The sequence below is a fragment of the Neolamprologus multifasciatus genome, chromosome 7, assembly GCF_963576455.1.
Source record: "Neolamprologus multifasciatus chromosome 7, fNeoMul1.2, whole genome shotgun sequence".
In the NCBI taxonomy this organism is placed as follows: domain Eukaryota; kingdom Metazoa; phylum Chordata; class Actinopteri; order Cichliformes; family Cichlidae; genus Neolamprologus; species Neolamprologus multifasciatus.
In genome coordinates, this window is record NC_140445.1 from 41,113,670 (window position 1) to 41,133,169 (window position 19,500).

General features: G+C 41.1%; 1 protein-coding gene across 1 annotated transcript in view; it reads left to right on the plus strand.

Moving 5' to 3' along the window:
• Positions 1–975: 975 nt before the first annotated feature.
• The window catches only part of LOC146514929 (aminopeptidase N-like), a 38,503-nt gene continuing 19,978 nt past the window's right edge, over positions 976–19,500 (plus strand). The window contains exons 1-13 of the mRNA XM_085167417.1: positions 976–1,461; positions 6,736–6,833; positions 10,559–10,675; positions 11,238–11,424; positions 11,531–11,673; positions 13,143–13,279; positions 13,380–13,506; positions 15,404–15,558; positions 15,633–15,746; positions 15,843–15,986; positions 18,166–18,231; positions 18,342–18,407; positions 18,804–18,976. Of these exons, the coding sequence (XP_085023543.1) occupies positions 1,328–1,461; positions 6,736–6,833; positions 10,559–10,675; positions 11,238–11,424; positions 11,531–11,673; positions 13,143–13,279; positions 13,380–13,506; positions 15,404–15,558; positions 15,633–15,746; positions 15,843–15,986; positions 18,166–18,231; positions 18,342–18,407; positions 18,804–18,976 (1,661 nt within the window). The 5' untranslated portion in view covers positions 976–1,327. The remainder of the gene's footprint in view (positions 1,462–6,735; positions 6,834–10,558; positions 10,676–11,237; positions 11,425–11,530; positions 11,674–13,142; positions 13,280–13,379; positions 13,507–15,403; positions 15,559–15,632; positions 15,747–15,842; positions 15,987–18,165; positions 18,232–18,341; positions 18,408–18,803; positions 18,977–19,500) is intronic.

Below are 19,500 nucleotides of genomic sequence, written 5' to 3' on the forward strand. Positions count from 1 at the left end.
AATAACTACTGATAATTAATTTGGCAAACTTTATTTTTCAAATTGTAAACAAATACATTTTCTGTCGCTGCTACAGTTTAACTCAATTTCTCTCCAAGCGCAGAGAGCTGTTATAAGAGCTAGTAAAAAACTAGCTAATCAACTAAATGATTAGCTCAACTAAATGATCAACTAAATGACTTACACACCTGTAAGTCATTTAGTTGATTAGCAATTTTTAGCCACTTCCCTGGATCCAACATTTTACAGGGTGCGCAAGGACAAGAGAAAAGACATGAAAAGTGACAAGTGATGCCACCTGAGAGCCATTCCTAAGTGACCACAATCAATAACAATAACAAAAAAAAGAAAACATGCTGTTTAAACCAGTATTACTTGTTCTATGTAGACATGTGTCTAAATCAGTGCCACTACTGAGAACAGGAAGGCTGTGCAGAGGGTAATTTACTGCCAAAAAATGAGTGGCTACCACCCCTGGAGGCAGCCCATGATCGCAAGCTCCTCCAGTCTCAGGAAAACCAGGGCCATCACAGGTGACACCTTGCACCCTGCCAAACACCTGTTTTGTTTGACCCGCTACCTCGTGTCAGCACCTCAGGTCACTCAGGTCCTGCACCTCCAGACTCACAAACAGCTTCTGTGACCATACATTTTATACAGCTTAAGCACATTATCTACCTCACATTTATGGTGAGTTAGGAATTAATAGTTAAGCTAACATGTATGTCTTTGGGAGGAAGCTGGGGTGGCTACCAGCTGTGAGGCAGTATACTGCACCATCTTGCCGTTCAAATGTCCCAACTCTAAATGTCAGCCTTGACAACCAAGAGATAGGGCTAAGAGTGATGACTGGTAATGGGCCTTTGTGTTCTCAGTATCTTACAAGGTTTGAACTCTGAACACTGAGTCAAAGATGATAAGAATCTTTATGTTATCCAATGTGTGAATTCTCATTGGACATGCAGTGTTTTATGACTGATATGTAAACAGGCAGTAAAACATTATTGTGCAGTTTACTGCTACAAAATAGAAAGTCATCGTCAACAGCAGCACAATTCCCACAAGTGCCAACCTAATATATAATCCATTTATTTCACACATTGAGAGGACTTGATTGTGGCAGAAGGGGAGGTCATAGTTAAATGCTGATAGTCACCTCTCTTTGTCATTCACAGGAGATTCAGCAAACCAGACAAGCTCAGTTTAAACAGGGCTTTGCTAATTCACAACTGAACTGCCACTGAAGACTGAGATCAGGGTTTATTCAACAACTGGACTTGTTCCACTCTGCCATTTTGTTCACATCTATCTGTAGGACATCTTTGCAATGGGAAAAACCTGCAGAGTCAGTACTCTGTGTGTTTTGTGTGTAATCTTAGCCTTGGTCTCCATAGCAACCATTGTCACATTGTGGACTCTTGCCCTGACAGATCATGGTGATGTTACAGCTCCTTGGGACAGGTAGGATATTAATTGGCAAAAACATACCTTTTATTGTTTTTATTACCATTTTATAACCAGGGACCTTATAATTACTGCAACCTAGTCTAGCTGAATTAATGATTTCTGAAATGGAAGAACTAAAAAAAATGGTTTGATGTAAACAAATTATCTTTGAACTTGACAAAAACGAAATTTATGATTTTTGGAAATTGGGTAAAAGACGAGGAAGTAACTCTGTCCATTGATGGAGTTCCGATTGAGAGAGTTACTGAACTCCGTCTTTTGGGGGTAGTATTGGATGATAAATTAACATGGAAATCTCATATTGAACATGTTAGAAAAAAGATGTTTAAAAATATTTATATTTTGGATAATGTCAGAGATATACTAGATTATAAGGCAATGCGTATTTTTTATTTCTCACTAATTTTCCCCTATCTCAGTTATTGTGCTGAAGTGTGGGGGAATACATATGCAACTAATATAAATCCTCTATACTTGTTACAGAAGAAAGTGGTACGAATGGTTCATAATGTTAAATATAGAGAACATACAAATAATCTGTTTATAAAACTGAAATTGTTGAAATTTGAAGACTTAGTGAAATTACAGACATTATTATTTATGTTCAAGGCAAGAAATAATACATTACCTCTTAAGTTACAAAGTTTGTCTGTGTTGTGTTCAGGAAGTGGGGACAGTAGAAGGTAGTTTGACTTTTAGCATCAGTTTGCTAGGACAACACAAAGGCAAATGTGTCCGACAGTTAAGGGTATAAGAATATGGAATTCTCTTCAAGATAATCTTAGGAGTTGTACAAATATGCACCGTTTTAAAATGTGTTACATACTTAAAAGGGTAAATCAATATGAAGAACATGAAGGTAATTTGGGCTAAATGTGGAAGGAAATTTTTTTATTGCCATTTAGTGCTGTATATTGTGATTATACTGATTTGTTGTTAGTTTTGCATTGTTACATAAAGATACATATTAGAGGGGTTTTTGGGTTGTTGGCGCCCTCTTGTAAGAATAATTAGATTGCAGATAGGGGGCAGGTGCTAATAAGAATTTATTCTTCTTCCTGCTCCTTTTCACCCATGAGTGCAGTGTTCTATTAATGGGATGGAGGATTTGTATGAAGGAAATGAAACACTATTGAACCATGTGTGAAATAAATAAATAAATGAAATGGAATAAATGAAATTTAAATGTTTGTTTACGGTCCTGTACTGTTTGAGGTGTTTATATATATTTTTATTGCCGAAGCTGCTGCATTGAGCTGCGGCCGCAAGGTGGTTGGTGCCTGCCGTGGTGGTAATCCCCGAACCAAATGGTGGACACCAGAGGTGAAGGGAGCCACCAGGCTGAAGGAGTCCTATCGGGCTTGGTTAGCCTGTGGGACTCCGGAGGCAGCCGACAGGTATCGACAGGCCAAGCGGAATGCGGCTCGGGCAGTGGCTGAAGCAAAAACTCGGGTGTGGGAGGAGTTCGGAGAGGCCATGGAAAAAGACTTTCGGACTGCCTCGAAGAGGTTCTGGCAAACCGTCAGGCGTCTCAGGAGGGGAAAGCGGTGCTCTACCTGCACTGTGTATAGTGCTGGCGGAGCGCTGCTGACGTCGACTGAGAAAATTGTCAGGCGGTGGAAGGAATACTTCGAGGACCTCCTTAATCCCACTGACGCATCTTCCAAGGAGGAAGCAGAGTCTGGGGATGAGGGGAATGACCCACCAATTTCTGGGGGTGAGGTCACTGAGGCAGTTAAACAACTCCTTGGTGGCAGAGCCCCTGGTGTTGATGAGGTCCGCCCCGAGTTCCTGAAGGCTCTGGACGTTGTAGGGCTGTCCTGGCTGACACGCCTCTGCAATGTTGCGTGGAGATCAGGGGCAGTACCCGTGGATTGGCAGACCGGGGTGGTGGTCCCCATCTTTAAGAAGGGGGACCGGAGGGTGTGTTCCAACTACAGGGGGATCACACTCCTCAGCCTCCCCGGGAAAGTCTATGCCAGGGTGCTGGAAAGGAGAGTTCGTCCGCTAGTCGAACCTCTGATGCAGGAGGAACAATGCGGTTTTCGTCCTGGTCGCGGAACACTGGACCAGCTCTTCATCCTCTCGAGGATACTTGAGGGTGCATGGGAGTTTGCCCAACCAGTCTACATGTGTTTTGTGGACTTGGAGAAGGCATTCGACCGTGTCCCTCGGGGTGTCCTGTGGGAGGTGTTGCGGGAGTATGGGGTGTCTGGCCCATTGCTACGGGCCATTCGATCCCTATACAACCGTTGCAAGAGCTTGGTTCGCATTGCCGGCAATAAGTCGGACTCGTTCCCGGTGGGTGATGGGCTCCGCCAGGGCTGCCCTTTGTCACCGGTTCTGTTCATAATTTTTATGGACAGGATTTCTAGGCGCAGCCAAGTGGCGGAGGGCTTTCGCTTTGGTGGCCTCAGGATCTCATCTCTGATCTTTGCGGATGATGTGGTTCTGTTGGCTTCATCGGGTGAGGGCCTCCAGCTCGCACTGGAGCGGTTCGCAGCCGAGTGTGAAGCAGCGGGAATGAGGATCAGCACCTCCAAATCTGAGGCCATGGTTCTCAGCCGGAAAAGGGTGGAGTGCCCACTCCGGGTCGGGGATGAGGTCCTGCCCCAAGTGGAGGAGTTCAAGTATCTCGGGGTCTTGTTCGCGAGTGATGGGAGAAGGGAGCCGGAGATCGACAGACGGATTGGGGCTGCAGCTGCAGTAATGCAGACGCTGCACCGGTCCGTCGTGGTGAAGAGGGAGCTGAGTGTAAAAGCGAAGCTCTCAATTTACCGGTCGATCTACGTCCCTACACAGCAAATCCAGCATGTCCAAATTAACACTGTCAGATTTGATTTCAACACTATTAAAGTGTCTATATGGGTCCACACCAGAGAGTGTTAATTTAACTCTTTTTGGAGAGTTGGTACGTTAACTCTGATTTAGTGTTAAACACCAAATCTGTCTGGAGTTGATAATTTAACACTTGGTGTTAAGAGTTTATATATTACCTCTCAAAGAGTATTTTAGTTTAACTACGTAAGAGTTATCTTATAATTAATTCTAAAAAGCGGGAATTTTACTGTTCTGAACTTCTAGAAATTTCTTTTGGAAATAAACATTTACTAAAAAGACGCAATGGTTTTTGAAAAACATTTATTCTGAACTGTGTACCACAATTTCAAAACATTTTCTGAAAGATGTAACAGTGTACATGTTCTCACTTTCATTAGAATTTTGTTTATCAAAAGGTCTGACATAGGTGAGCTGGTAAATGCAAATAACAGCATTCTCATCACTTATTTTTTCAATAAAATATGCATGTCCTTCATTCATCACTTTGTGGAACTTCAACGCACTTCTGCTCTCCCCCTTAATCCATCTTCACAAGCATATCCTATGTGGAGATTGAATAACAATTAGTTGACACTAATGGCACAAATCAATTGCAGCACAGTAAAAAAAAAAAGAATCCTTTTTGAGGCATTACTTGTGTAAAGTATTTTCCCAAAAGACAAGGACACAGGCAACAGGTAATACTGAACTAAATGTAAAACCTCAACCTTTTTCATTTTTACCTAAACTGTGTGCACAAAACTCTGGAGGGATCTAAATGCTAACGTAGAACCCAGTCAGGACGTCTGCTACTGCTGTTTGCTCATTTTTTTAATGGGAGATCGTTTTCAGGCTTCAAGTAGCACCTTTATACCGACATTTCACATTCTAGACATTGTTTTAGGTGTATTTGACGAAAATTCTGACTGAAAATTCACATGCAAGCTTTTTTTCAAGGCTGTGGTATTTGCCCGCAAACAATACCTTTCAGCTAGCTAAAACAGAATATTATGCTATCAGCCAGCAACATGGCTAATGCCTTCCACACAGCTTTGTCTCAACTCCAAAGAGCCACAGAAGTAAAAGCTAATAATAATAATTGAAACAATCTTTGAAAAAATGACTTACCAAGCATGGCAAACAACTCAAATATGTAGAGCAAAATGTTCTGAAACGGCTTCACTTCAGCTTCGATTAGAGCCTATGGTGCTGGGGGCGGAGTCTGTGAATTTACTCTATTGGTGTCATAGCCCCTGTAGGAGTTCAGAGTTAAGAGGTCAAGAGTTAATGTTTCCATTGTAACACCTCTAGATTTGACATAGAAACACTCATTTTTAACTCTCGATTTTAACTACTATCATTTTACACCTCAGAGTTACATTAAAAGAATGTGACTCTACCTAGAGTAAAATTAACTCTAAGACTACTAACACCAAAACATTTAACACTTTTGAATTTGCTGTGTACCCTCACCTATGGCCACGAGCTGTGGGTAGTGACCGAAAGGACGAGATCGCGGATACAAGCGGCGGAAATGAGCTTCCTCCGAAGGGTGGCTGGCATCTCCCTTAGAGATAGGGTGAGAGGTTCGGCCATCCGGGAGGGGCTCAGAGTAGAGCCGCTGCTGCTCCACATCGAAAGGAGCCAGTTGAGGTGGTTTGGGCATCTGGTAAGGATGCCCCCTGGGCGCCTCCTGGGTGAGGTGTTCCAGGCATGTCCCACCGGGAGGAGGCCCCGGGGCAGACCCAGGACACGCTGGAGAGATTATATCTCTCGGCTGGCCTGGGAACGCCTTGGTGTTCCCCCGGATGAGCTGGAGGAGGTGGCTGGGGAGAGGGAGGTCTGGGCCTCTTTGCTTAGGCTGCTGTCCCCGCGACCCGGCCCCGGATAAAGCGAATGAAGATGGATGGATGGATATATATTTTTAATATTTCTGTTATTTAGACATACTGAACAGGCATAATATCATGGTCACTTCCCTAATATTGCATTGGTTCCCTTTTTGCTACAAAAGTGGGAACACAACTGCGATGCACCATGTATTCTAACACCTTTCTATCAGAACCACCATTAACCTTTTGGTAATTTGAGCCTACTGGATCAGACAACACGGGCCAGCCTTCACAGCATGGATTAAATAGCCTTGACCAACCATGACCCTGTCACTAGTTCACCACTGTTCCTTCCTTGGACCACTTTTGATAGATACCACTGCAGACTGGGAACATCCCATAAGAGCTGCATTTTTGGAGATACTCTGACCCAGTCGTCTCCCTATCATAATTTGGCATTTTTAAACTTGCTCAAATATTGATGCACAATCCTTTTTTCTGCTTGTAACACATCAACTTCAAGGACAAACATTTGTAAATGATCAAATATAAATAAAACAAGCAGGATAGCAATGTCTGAAATAAGTCCTATTATTTTTGTGCTTATTCTCCTAAGCTACCGTCTCTCCATGGATGTGATTCCTGAGTACTACAACATCACCATATGGCCTCGTCTCAGTCCAGACCCAAACAATGGTCTCTACATTTTCACGGGTGAGTAAAACCTTACTGTACAAATAGTTGCCTGTGACCTAAAGTAAGGTATATAATATGAAGACTGACAGTGCATTGACTATCATTTTGTATTAATTATCTGTTCTTCATAGTGGTTGAAATGGTGTTTAGGTCCTTTATTTCAGCAAAGGTAGGATAGGGAATATCAATCTGTATTGAAATTCAAATCCTACTTTAGCAAAAACAGAGGTGTTTGAATCACTACAAATCATTGGTTCCATGGTTATTAGTGTGTGTGTGTGTGTGTGTGTGTGTGTGTGTGAGAGAGAGAGAGAGAGAGAGAGAGAGAGAAAATGCAGGAATGTAGTGGCCTTGTATAAATAGTAATAACTATTATCCCCATAATATAATGTAGTGCAGTTACAGAAAAGCCATTAATTGGCCAAAATTGCTAAACAACAAATTTTCCGAGAGCATTTTAATTATGACACACATTGGATGGTCAGAATGTCATTCCCATCATGAATGCATGTCTAGCAAGAGGACCCTACCAAAAGAACCAAGCCACATCAGATAAGCTGTCTGAGTATGTTTTTCTTATGCACTGTATGAGGTTATGTCAGTACGTAGTTATAAAGTGACAATGTTTATGTGCATTATTCACACAAATATATATAGCATCTGAGCCAAGAGCGTAGATTTGGTTTTGGCATTGGTGGGGACGGATGATTCAACCACCGAACCCTGCCCTGTTTCTTTTTTTTCCCTTTTCGTCTTTGCTTCTTGATTTAAAAAAAGGAGAAATATACTTGCCTACATATGCTATTCTACATCCTTTTAAACCATTTAAAATTACAATTCATAGTTTTATATGTGAATTATATAATGTTAAGTTAGTATTAAACAAATGACTAAGTATTTTGTACTTTAGTTTACTTCAACCATATTCCATATAAATCAGATATCATACAAAAATAAAAATAGCTTAAAATACAGTCATGACAATAAAATAATATGACTTTAAGGACTTAACAACATTACTTCAGTTATACTACACCAACATCTCTTATACATTAGCACTTAGGGAACACTGAATGACCTGGTGGGTTTTGTCCATAAAACTACTCATCTAAGATTACCACAAAGTAAAAGATCTCTCAGCAAAATTATGCAACATTTTAGGCACTATTGCCCCGATCAAGTCAGTGAGCTGGGATGTTTTACTTTAAACATGACTACTGGTGTCCCACACAACAACTCAATGTCCACTATGTGAAGGAGCCAAACACATGCCTTCTCCTCTCATTAGAGGTAAACTGCTGACATATTTGTTTTACATCTATACTGCCCAGTCTCTCCTGGTGGACATGGCAACACGTTATTCATGGTTACATACAATTTGACTGATGTGGGCCAAAGCCTAAAACGATGTGCCAGGAGTTTGCTGTTCTCCCCGGTTCAGATATTTGAAGTTTGCACAGCTACATGCTCGCCTGAAAATTTTTTAAAAGTTTATTTTGAAACCCCGAAAGAGTGATAAGAGGGGCACTGAAATGTCCGAGAAAAAACGGGAGGGTTGGCATGTATTGCCTTGCATAGCCTGTAACGTTATTATGATGGACAGGTTTTATGAGTGAACTTGACTTTAAGTGACTTACAGGTTTCTTTGAAAAATACTTTCTTATATCCAGGTTCTTTTTGCTGCCATCCTCCTGTCCTCCTCGCAGGTCCTCGCAGCGCAGGCTTGCCGCTGCTAAAACTAAACAGAGCTCCCTGAAAGGCACAGCCAATCACATTGGCCATATTTGTCACATGACGTAGGACTCCAGTAGAGAACATAATTTAACTATTTCTGAACTGCTGGGCGAATGAGACGTTGACAGATCGCTTTTTTTTTTTTTTTTTTTCTATCGGTTTTGTTTTTCTTTACTCGAAGAGATCAAATTATTGGTGGGGACAATTCAATAATCGCTGGATATTGGTGGGGACATGTCCCTTCCGTCCATGCCAAATCTCCGCCCTTGATCTGAGCACATGGTAGTATGCTTAGCAAGCTAGCAAACTAGACCATTAACACAATGCTAACAAGTGAAATACATTAGCATAGAAAAAAAACTTGCTGAATTAGAACCCCTCTGAAAGTATTCAAAGTGAATGACCAAGCACTTTTGATACAAGAAGTCACATAGTTAAACCAGCAGCAGCAGAGATGGTTGTGGTGTATGACAGGCATGTATATTTTGAAAAACAAGGCTTATCTGCTCTTGCATATAGTCATTAATGTGTGTAATTATAAATGCTGATTTGTTGTTATCTTCACTCACATGTAACATTGTGTTTTACAGTTATCTCTTGTAAGCATCACAAGGTTATACTATGGTAATAATAGGTTGAGATGTGATGTTTGAGATAAAATCAAAGGGTAAATTTGTAGATAATATATTTTTTTATTGGATGAGAAAATTGTGCCATTTTCTTAAGAGGGAAAATAAATCAAAATGGCCTGTATTTGTATAGCGCTTTACTAGTCCCTAAGGACCCCAAAGCGCTTTACACATTCAGTCATCCACCCATTCACACACTGGTGATGGCAAGCTACATTGTAGCCACAGCCGCCCTGGGGCGCACTGACAGAGTTCAGAGCATTAAACAGGCTGATGCTTAATGGGTAAATGGGTCTAACAGGAGAGATGATACAGACACATGTCATCCTTAAAATACAATGTAATGCTGTAGATCAATTTACCCTAAAATATATAAAGCTCATAGAAATCTAAAACAGTAATGTGCAGACAATTATGTAGCAGTAATATTCATAAAATTTAAACCAAAAAGTAAGGCAACACATCTTTGCAACATCCCTGAACCCAACCCAGCAGAAGAAGGAGGACACCCAGATGGGTTGTCATGGAAGGCGCAGCAAATGATTGGCTCAGTAGGCATCCCCAGTCCCCACATCCCACCACGGTGCAGGAAGAAGTCGGCCTGGGGCCCACAATGTCATCGCCCTGGAACACCAAGTAGTCCAGGGCAGAACCCTCAACACAAAGAGTAGACTGGAGTGTGCAGATGAGTTCCAAGACTTGGGGCTCATCTGTACACTGCGTCACAACACCAAACATTTCTTCAGTTACAGACAGTAAAGGGACTGGTCTGGGTCCAAGACATGCTGCACCCAGCAACAGTTGCTCCCTTTCCTGGACACCCCACCCCACCCAATTGGCCTACGGGCACCCATGAGTCCTGGAGGCACAGATCAGACATCTCAACGTGAGCTGACCCACACCACATGGTGAGGTGGCCAGACCAATACATCACAAGGAGAGACCCAGCCAGAGACTAGACGACCACGGGCACCGAGGCCTCAGAACTATCACCTGGCCCTGCGCAGATAAGGCCAGCCACCTAGCCAGGAGCCAACCTCTGCCACCACAAGCACCCCAGCCCCCACTACCTTACTAATGCTTAATAGTCTTGATACATTATCAATCATCCAGGTAAAGAAATCCCAAAAAGTTAATTCTGGACATCCAGATGAACAGAAGAAACTTTTAGAGAATGCCTTAATAGTGTGTCATTATTATAAAGGGTTACCTTCAAATGTTTTATTCACTGTTATTAGTGATTTATTTTCTCTGTATCTGCATTTAGGTTTCTCTACTTTTATTTCTACAGAGATTTCATTGGTGCCTGTGTTAAACTACCGCTGCAATGGAGGTTGCATTAATATAAGTTAGCATTTTTCTTTTTTTCATGTGTTTCAGGCCAGTCCACTGTGCATTTTGAGTGTGTGAAAGAAACAAATTTGATACTGATTCATTCCAGTCAACTGAGCTACACCAGGCAAGACAACGAACACATGGCCAGTGTCACCACTACAGGTACCATCAAAGTCTTGATACAAAGTAAAGTAACAATTCTTAATTTTATTAGGATCTCAGAAATCATTTTACTAGTTCTGCAGTTAATACTATTGCATACATAAAACTGTGAGAGCAGCAGAAGTTGTATTGAGTTACAGATGTTTTCAAAGATATTATTACCTTTCTGATATTAACAAATTAAGTGTTGCTGTAGGATAACACATTTTAAAAAATCAAATTTTTGAAGAAAAAAACTCATTTATGCATGTTTAGCTTTTGTTTGTGAAGGTTCTCAGTCATCCAGGTTATTGTAGTCTAAGGAGCTGCGTCTGGACTTCTTTAAGTTTCTTGAAGACGCTTCAGCTCTCATCCGAGAAGCTTCTTCAGATCTAAGAGCAAGCCCTATCGGGAATGTCCCTAAGAGGGCTGTGGACCCCCTATTGATCCTCTACCTAATCACAAGAGCCAAAATGTGCAAACGTGTGTGTGTGTGTGTGTGTGTGTGTGTGTATGTTGTTATTACATTCTTGGAGATTATACAGAGAGACCGTTAAAGATGTTTTGTTTTTTTTCTCTCCAGATGGTGCAGCTGCTCTGATTATAGAATCAACATGGCTGCAGCCAGAAACACAGTATCTGGTTATCAACTTAAAAAGTAAATTACGTCAAGGACAGAAGTATCAGCTGTACACTGAGTTCACTGGAGAACTAGCTGATGACTTGTCAGGGTTTTACAGGAGTGAGTATGAAGAAGATGGATTACAAAAGTAAGACCTCTTTTTGTCCTTCTATGGCTGGATTTGTTTCACTGGTGTCATTTTAAACCTATACACTCTCACTATTTGCATGTGTGGAATTTTTGATCATTTACAGGATAGTTGCCACCTCTCAGATGCATCCAACTTATGCCAGGAAGACCTTTCCTTGTTTTGATGAGCCAGCTTTGAAAGCCATTTTCCATATAACGCTCATTCACCCGCCTGGAACAGTAGCCCTTTCAAATGGCATGGAAAGAGGTCAGTGCATCTAAACACAGTGTCAAGATCTGCAACAGCAGATCATAAGGAGCACAGAAGAGGATCCAAATAAAGACGCATAGACACAGGAGACAACAGAAGCTGAGTCGTTTATTTAGGCTGGTAGACAACTGTGACAATACAAAAACATGAGGGCGATTAGGGAAAGTAGAGAGACATGGGAACAGAGCTGGAGCAAACTACACATAACAAGACAGTGAGAACAACACTGAACACAATACATATGAGACAAGGAATACCAAAGTAAAACAGTAAACGCGACAGAGACGGAGACAAGGAGCCAAGATCCACAAACATGTCCATGGAAGAGAACACAAAGCACATGATAGACAGACATGACCAAGTGCCAGGGGACTAGAGATGGTAAAGACATGAGAGACAGAGAAAGAGAGAACAAACAGAGACACGACTGAGGAAAAAGGTAAATAACTAGAGGGCACGACTAACTCTCACTGGAGACACCGGACAAGACAAAGACAAAAGGAACCTAAAAGAAAGGAAACCAGAAATACAAATAAACTGAGAGACAACAAAGGAACTAAACTCAAGACTAAATGGTACAAAACTTGGACTTAAATCATCTTTATCATGCAAGGAAAGAGTCATGAAACCAAAATAAACTCAAAACACTGGGTTAAAGACCCAGGACCATGACACACAGTTCAAATAACACAGTTCTAAGTGTTTATTAGAATATTTTAGTTTTAATTCAGTTGAATGCATGTGATGCATTTGGCGTTAGCATAAACCCTTTAGATTCAAACTAATTTAGACGACTGCCAGACACAACCTAGACCTACATTTGCTACAATTTGTGCTACGGAGAAATTTGCAGTCATGTGTTTAACTAAATGTCAATTAAGAAAAAAGTTAATATCTTAAAGCTCTGTCATAATGACCAAATGCTGCAACCAAAACAAGTCTGTTTTATTAATACAACTTCTCTCTTTAACTATAAAACTTAAAAATAAAAATTATTCGTGCTGCTATGAAATTTAAGTTGTTAAATGAAATTCAGAATACTAAATACAGAAAAAGTTATAGCTTCACTGGACACAAGGCCAGACTACATGTGTTGATCAGATTAATTATGAGCTTCAGAATCAATAACCTATAACCTTACTAAATAGTAATTTAACAGAATAGCTCATATAAATATTCATTAATTTGTAGGAAATTTGACCAGTTGCTGGAAAAAGGTTCCTCAGCTAGACTACTTTAGTTTTAATTCTGTTAGATTCACATGATGTAGCTATAAAAGACTAATATGGTATTTTTGTCACCCTGATGGGCAGGGTGTGTGTCTATTTTAAAGTTTGTATGTCTCATATGGACAGTCATCATCGTGTTTAACAAAAAAAAAAAAAGTTGCACACAGTAGCATTACCAAAACCTTGTCTTCTATTACTTCAGTCATAGTCACTGATAACTTCAGTTGTGTTCTTCAGATATTGCTAACATCACCATTGATGGAGTAAGTTGGACAAAAACCAAGTTTGAACCCTCCAAGAAAATGTCCACCTATCTGTTGGCCATCATTGTCTCTGACTACACATATATCAATACCACACAAAAAGACCCTCAGGTAATTGTCTGTGTGCTTTGGTTGACTTGCTCCAAAACTTGAAGAACTGTGTCGAAAACGTTTGTGAAAGAGTTGGTTGCTGTTTTGTTTTTGTTTTCAGATTCGTATCTGGGCTCGAAGGAAGGCCATTGACCTAGGACAGGGAAACTATGCTCTCAATGTAACTGGACCCATACTGGACTTCTTCCAGTCATACTATAACATTGCCTACCCTCTAACAAAATCAGGTGACCCTGGTGTTTGTACTTATTAGATAGATATTGGGGGGGGGGGGGGGGGGGGCTTCTTTTACCTATCCAGATTACTGAGAGAGTCTGTCTGCACAATTTCAGATGAACTGATATGATTGTTTATTAACCCCTTGTATGAAAGTGAATTAAAAGTCTTGTTGCAAATGGTAAACATACTGAGACCCGATTTGCATAAATTAATAGAAACATTAAAAGAGGTTTAATCAAAAGATGACATTCAAAAACAAGTGTCTTTTTTCATACATTGTTCATATTTATAATGAAGATAAATCCAGTTTCCACTTAACCTCAGCACAACCTGGATTTTAATGAATGAATCAATTAATTCATTAATTAATTACCAAAGGTTTTGGTTGAAACCACAAGGTCTCACAGTGGTTTCACGTGAAGGGTGGAAGCATAAGGGTAACAAGTAGGGCTGGGTATCGTCACTGATTTCTAGAATCGATTCAATTCCGATTCACAGGGTCCCGAATCGATTCGATCCACGATTCGATTTAATTCGATTTGATTCGATTTAATTCGATTCGATTCACTTTGATTTGAATCTGGGAAATTTTGACAGTCAGAAATATTTTAATTCAGATCAGTACATTTACATATTTTTGTATCTATAAAAAGGAAGCTGACACACCAAGACTTTATCAAAGGTGTGAGCATCACAGCAGAGGCCTTTGTGTCAAAGTAGCTGAGGATAAAACACAGAAAAACATGAAGGTGATTTTCCTGTTCTGGGATTTTATAAAAATTTTCTGCAGTAGATCAAAAACGAAAGAAAACCATTAATCAACACATGAACATTACCTCTGAAGTTACAGCGGTTTTATTAGAGACAAGGCTGAGCGTTTTGCATTTTGCATAATTTTAAAAAGTTTAAATTTGTTCGGTATTGAACGGCAGAAATTAGGTTTTATTTTCGGAAGTAGTATATAAAACGAAAAAAAAACCCGTCGGCCGACAGCGCTGTAAACAACGGTAGACTTGTGCGTAACAAGCAAGCGAATAATGCAGAAAACAGTACAGAGAGAGAGAGGGAGAGAGAGGGAGAGAGAGCGCGCAAGAGAGCGAGCATGCGAGAGAGAGCTGTGCATCGTGGTCGAAGCAAAACAATAAAAGTCAGAGTGAATTCATGACTTTGTTTATGTGAAGCCTAGTTTGGATCTTCTTTTGCTGCTGGTTCGGTCAATATTGTTTGGAGAGAGATAAAACTAACAGCTTTAGAATCAGCGCATAAAGGGCGTGAACACAAAGCGCGGACCGCCGACAGATCAGAATCAGCACGCTGTCGGCTTTCAGCCCCGACTGTGAGAAAGGCAACATCTCACTGATTCTGATCCGCGGTTGGGCTGTGTGTTTAAGTCTTTGTGCAGAATCCGTGTTCCTGCTCTCATTTACTGTCTTAGCTGTTTGGTGGTTGTTGAAATTTTGTGAGATTTCACCAGAGATTCTGGCATTTCGGGCAAAATAAATTTATATTAAAAAATCGATTCAGGATTTTAATGAATCGATTTTACGTTATCCAAGCCAGAATCGATTTTAATCGATAAATCGATTATAAAAACCCACCCCTAGTAACAAGACACAGAAGAAACTAATCAAGTGCAGTGACACAAACAAAGTAAAACTACAAGAAGAGAGGCAAAAGAACCAAAATCAAAAACCATTAGAGTTCTTACTATAATTATAGAAATAAAGAAAATCAGAAAGCTATAAACTAAAAACTCTCATTATTAAAACTCACAGACCACAACAGTTTATACCAGTTGAGGGAATTAGGGAATTGTGTGTCTTATAACAAATTGTTTAATTACATTCTTAAGATAACTTGAAGCAATTCCTTAAACCTATATTAAATCTGGTCTCTTCCTCACAGACCAAATTGCTCTACCAGACTTTTATTATGGTGCAATGGAGAATTGGGGTTTGGTGACCTACAGGGAAACCAATCTTCTTTATGACCCTGAAACTTCCTCCAGTAGGAATAAAGAAATGACTGCCACCATTATTGCCCATGAATTAGCACACATGGTAAGCTGTTTTGCCTTTTGATTTTTTCGCTCCTTGATAACTCAACAAATTAATTCATGCCATGTCTGGTACAGTGGTTTGGTAACCTGGTGACCCTGCGCTGGTGGAATGAAGTCTGGCTCAATGAAGGCTTTGCTTCATATGTGGCTTACCTAGGAGCAGACCATGCTGAGCCCACATGGAATGTTGTGAGAACAGACTTTTGCATTTGGACCTGATCTTACATGCATTGTTGTCATAGTGTAAAATCCTCTTAAAACATTCCTGTTTGTCTGTTTGCCCAGAGAGACCTGATAGTACTTGACGAGATTCATAAAGTTTTTGCTGTCGATGCCTTGACTTCTTCTCATCCTCTGTCCTCTAACGAAGACAGTATTGTCCTACCTAACCAAATCAGTGAACAATTTGATGTCATCTCATACAGCAAGGTACAGAAGCTGCAACACCTTACAGTATCACTACTCATCAACTGCTAATTATCCTTAATTGAATAAGATTTATGTATGCAAACATGCCCAAATTTTCTTTATCTAGCCTTTTGAGTTTATAAAACCTAAGTAGTTTAAATAAGATTAATTGTAGGAGAGTAATTGAGGTCTCTTTTAACTTAACATATCTCACCCTACTGAATAACTACGGTCCAGAGAGGATTTGGCCTCAGATTTGTAGGTGCTGATTCTCATTCCCACTGCTTTACACTTGGCTGTGAACCATTCCAGTGTGAGTCAGAGGCCATCACCCGATTAAGCCAACAGAACCACATCCTCTGTGAAATCAGAGATGAGATTCTGAGACAACCGAAGTGAAAGCCTTCCTCCATTTGGTTACGCCTAGAAATTCTGTCCATATATATTACAAAAAGAATTGGTGGCAAAGGGCAGCCCTGGCCATCACCCACCTGGAATGAGTCCGATTCATTGCCACCTATGTGGACCAACCTCATGGAACGGTTGTATAAGGATCAAATGGCTCATAGCAGTTGGCCAGAAAACCCTATACTCCCAAAGGACCTCCCAACAGACACTCCCAGGGACATGGTCGAATGCCTTCTTCAAGTCCACAAAGCACATACAGACTGGTTGGGCAAACTCCCGTGTACCCTTTATCCCCTCGAGTATCCTCAAGAGGATAAAGAGCTTCTCCAGTGTTCCACGACCAGGACAAAAACCACCCCAGTCTGCCAATCCAGAGGTACCCCCCGCCCTGATCTCTACACAACATTGTAGAAGTGTGTCAACCAAGACAGCCATGCAATATCCAAAGCCTTCAGGAACTCAGGGCAAACCTCATTCACCACAGGGGCCCTGGCACCAAGGAGTTGTTTAACTGCCTCAGTGACCTCCCCCCTAGAGATAAACGAGTCATCCCCCTTGTCCCCAGGCTCTGCTTTCTCCACGGAAGACCTCTCAGTGGGAGTAAGGAGGTCCTCAAAGTATTCCTTCCACCCTGACAATGCTCTCAGCTGAAGAATCTTAACACCACTAGGGTTCAGATCCGAGAGGTTGTTCCTCCCAATCACCCACCCCTCCAGGTCTCACTGTCACAGACATGAGCGTTGAAGTATCACAGTAGGACAACAGAGTCCACAGGTGGAGTACCATCAAGCACCCCACCCAGGGACTCAAAGAAGGCTGGGTACTCTGAACTTTCATTCACTGCATAAGCGCAGATGACAGTCAGGACCCATTTCCTGACCCAAAGGCACTGGGAACAAACCCTCTCGCCCACCAGGTTAAACCCTGACATACAGGCAGCTAGCCAAGGGTACACAATGGGATACCCACCCCAGCCCGCCATTTCTCATCAAGTGCAAATCCAGACTGAGACAGTCCCCTCTCCAGGAGACTGGTACCAGAGGCCAAGCCGTGTGTTGAGGAGCACCCAACTATATCTAGCCGGTAACTCTCAACCTCACACACTAACTCAGGCTCCTTCCCCACCAGGGAGGTGACATTCCATGTCCCAATCACTAGTTTAGGTAGTCAGGGATCGGTCTGCCTGGGCCTCTGCTCCTGGCCGCTGTCCAACACACATTGCAACCGACTCCTAGGGCGCCTCCTGTGGGTAGCGGGCCTACAGGAGGATGGGCTCATGTCCCTTTTTCAGGCTGTGCCCGGAAGGTCTGGCCACCAGAAGCTCACCAGAAGCTCGACCTTGGGCACCCTACCTGGGCCTGGCTCCAGGGCAGGGCCCTGGTAACCCTGTCGTGGGCAGGGTGAACTGTTCCCTCGATGTTCTACTCATAAGGGTCTTTTGAATGGCTCTTTGTCTGGTCCCTCACCCAGGACCAGTTTGTTATGGGTAACCTTACCAGGGGGCAACCCCACCCAACAATATAGCCCCTGGAATCTCTGGGACACACAAACCCCTCCAGGACAATAAGGTAGCAATTCACGGAGAGGGGTAGCAATTCCATAATGACTGAATACAAAATAAGAAATAGCCCTGAAGATACAGATCGGGAATAGTACCACTTTGAGATAAATGTACATGTCCTGAATAACTAGTGTTTTTCAGCTGCTGTACACTCTACGATATATTGTGTTCATTTTTTTATTATTATAAACTGAGTAACTGATAGGTTGAACAAAAATTTTACCTCCTCAGGGTGCAGCAGTGTTGAGGATGTTTTCAGACTTTCTCTCAGAGCCGGTCTTCATCCAGGGACTGAGTGTATGTTTTTGTATATTTCTTTTAGTTAGTTAATGAGATACATCACCTTAGCCAATATTCTTCAGCCACAGATAATTAAGAATTTTGGACTGTTTTCCTTTTTTCTGCAGACTTACCTCAATCACTTTGGATACAGTAATACAGTAGGGAATGACTTGTGGCATCATCTGCAGATGGTAAAATGATGATTTCTTTCTTTCTTTCTTTTTTACAAAGGTTGAATGTGACTTTGGCATTTTGTTACAGTTACAAAACATGATTGTTTGGTATATTCTTTAAAATAGGATAGTTACATTACCATAATTTTTTTTTAAACATTTTATGGCATTTTCAAATTTCTCACACTACCAGTCTGTGCAGCCAGACACAAATTCATCTGCATGTATTGCCATATGATTCTGCAAAGGACTGACGTTCTATTAAAACAACACAGTACAAAAAATTTCACAAATTTTAAATTTCACAATAGCTGACAAATGTTATTACTGCAAACTTCTTATATTTTATTTTAATTTTGTCTTAAAGTTATTATCATTATGCCTCTGTTGTTTTTACTTTTTTTTAATCTACAGGCTGTGAAAGACAATAATGGTTCACTTCCTCATTCAGTTGATCGAATTATGAGTCCCTGGGTGCTTCAGATGGGATTCCCTGTGGTTACTATAAATACAGCCATAGGGAAAGTATCCCAGAAGCACTTCCTGCTGGATGCAGATTCTAACGTCACAGTCAAATCACCTTACAAGTATGCAGAACTACAGCTTTTGAAATGCAAATATGCTTTGACTCATTGTGGCAGTATTGAGAAATATGTCATTTTTTTATATGTGCTTCCCACAGCGTTTAGATTTAGTCTAAAGTCAACCTAGATTTAGTTACATTTTGTTTTCATAGCACAAGTTCACAGCAATAGTTATTTCAAAAAGCTTTGTATAGTAATAAAAAATACCTGGCAGTATGAGAGAAAGAAGTCCAATAATCTGAAAATCTCAAACAGCCCTTTGCAATAGCAGGAAGAAAGAACTCCCTTTTAACAGGAAGAGATCTCTGGTAGAATCAGGCTCAGGGAGGAACTATAAACACATCAGGAAAGTGTTTGCTTGTTTAGGGTTGTTCACCACATCCCCATCAAATTCCTGATGAAGGCTCTTAGGATCCTGTTGCATCCTTCTCTGACAGAACAATTTTTAGAGGGTATAACAGACGTGGCAGTTGGTTGACTTGAACCTACCACGTAAATTTCCACATTTCTCAAAATAGTATTTCAGC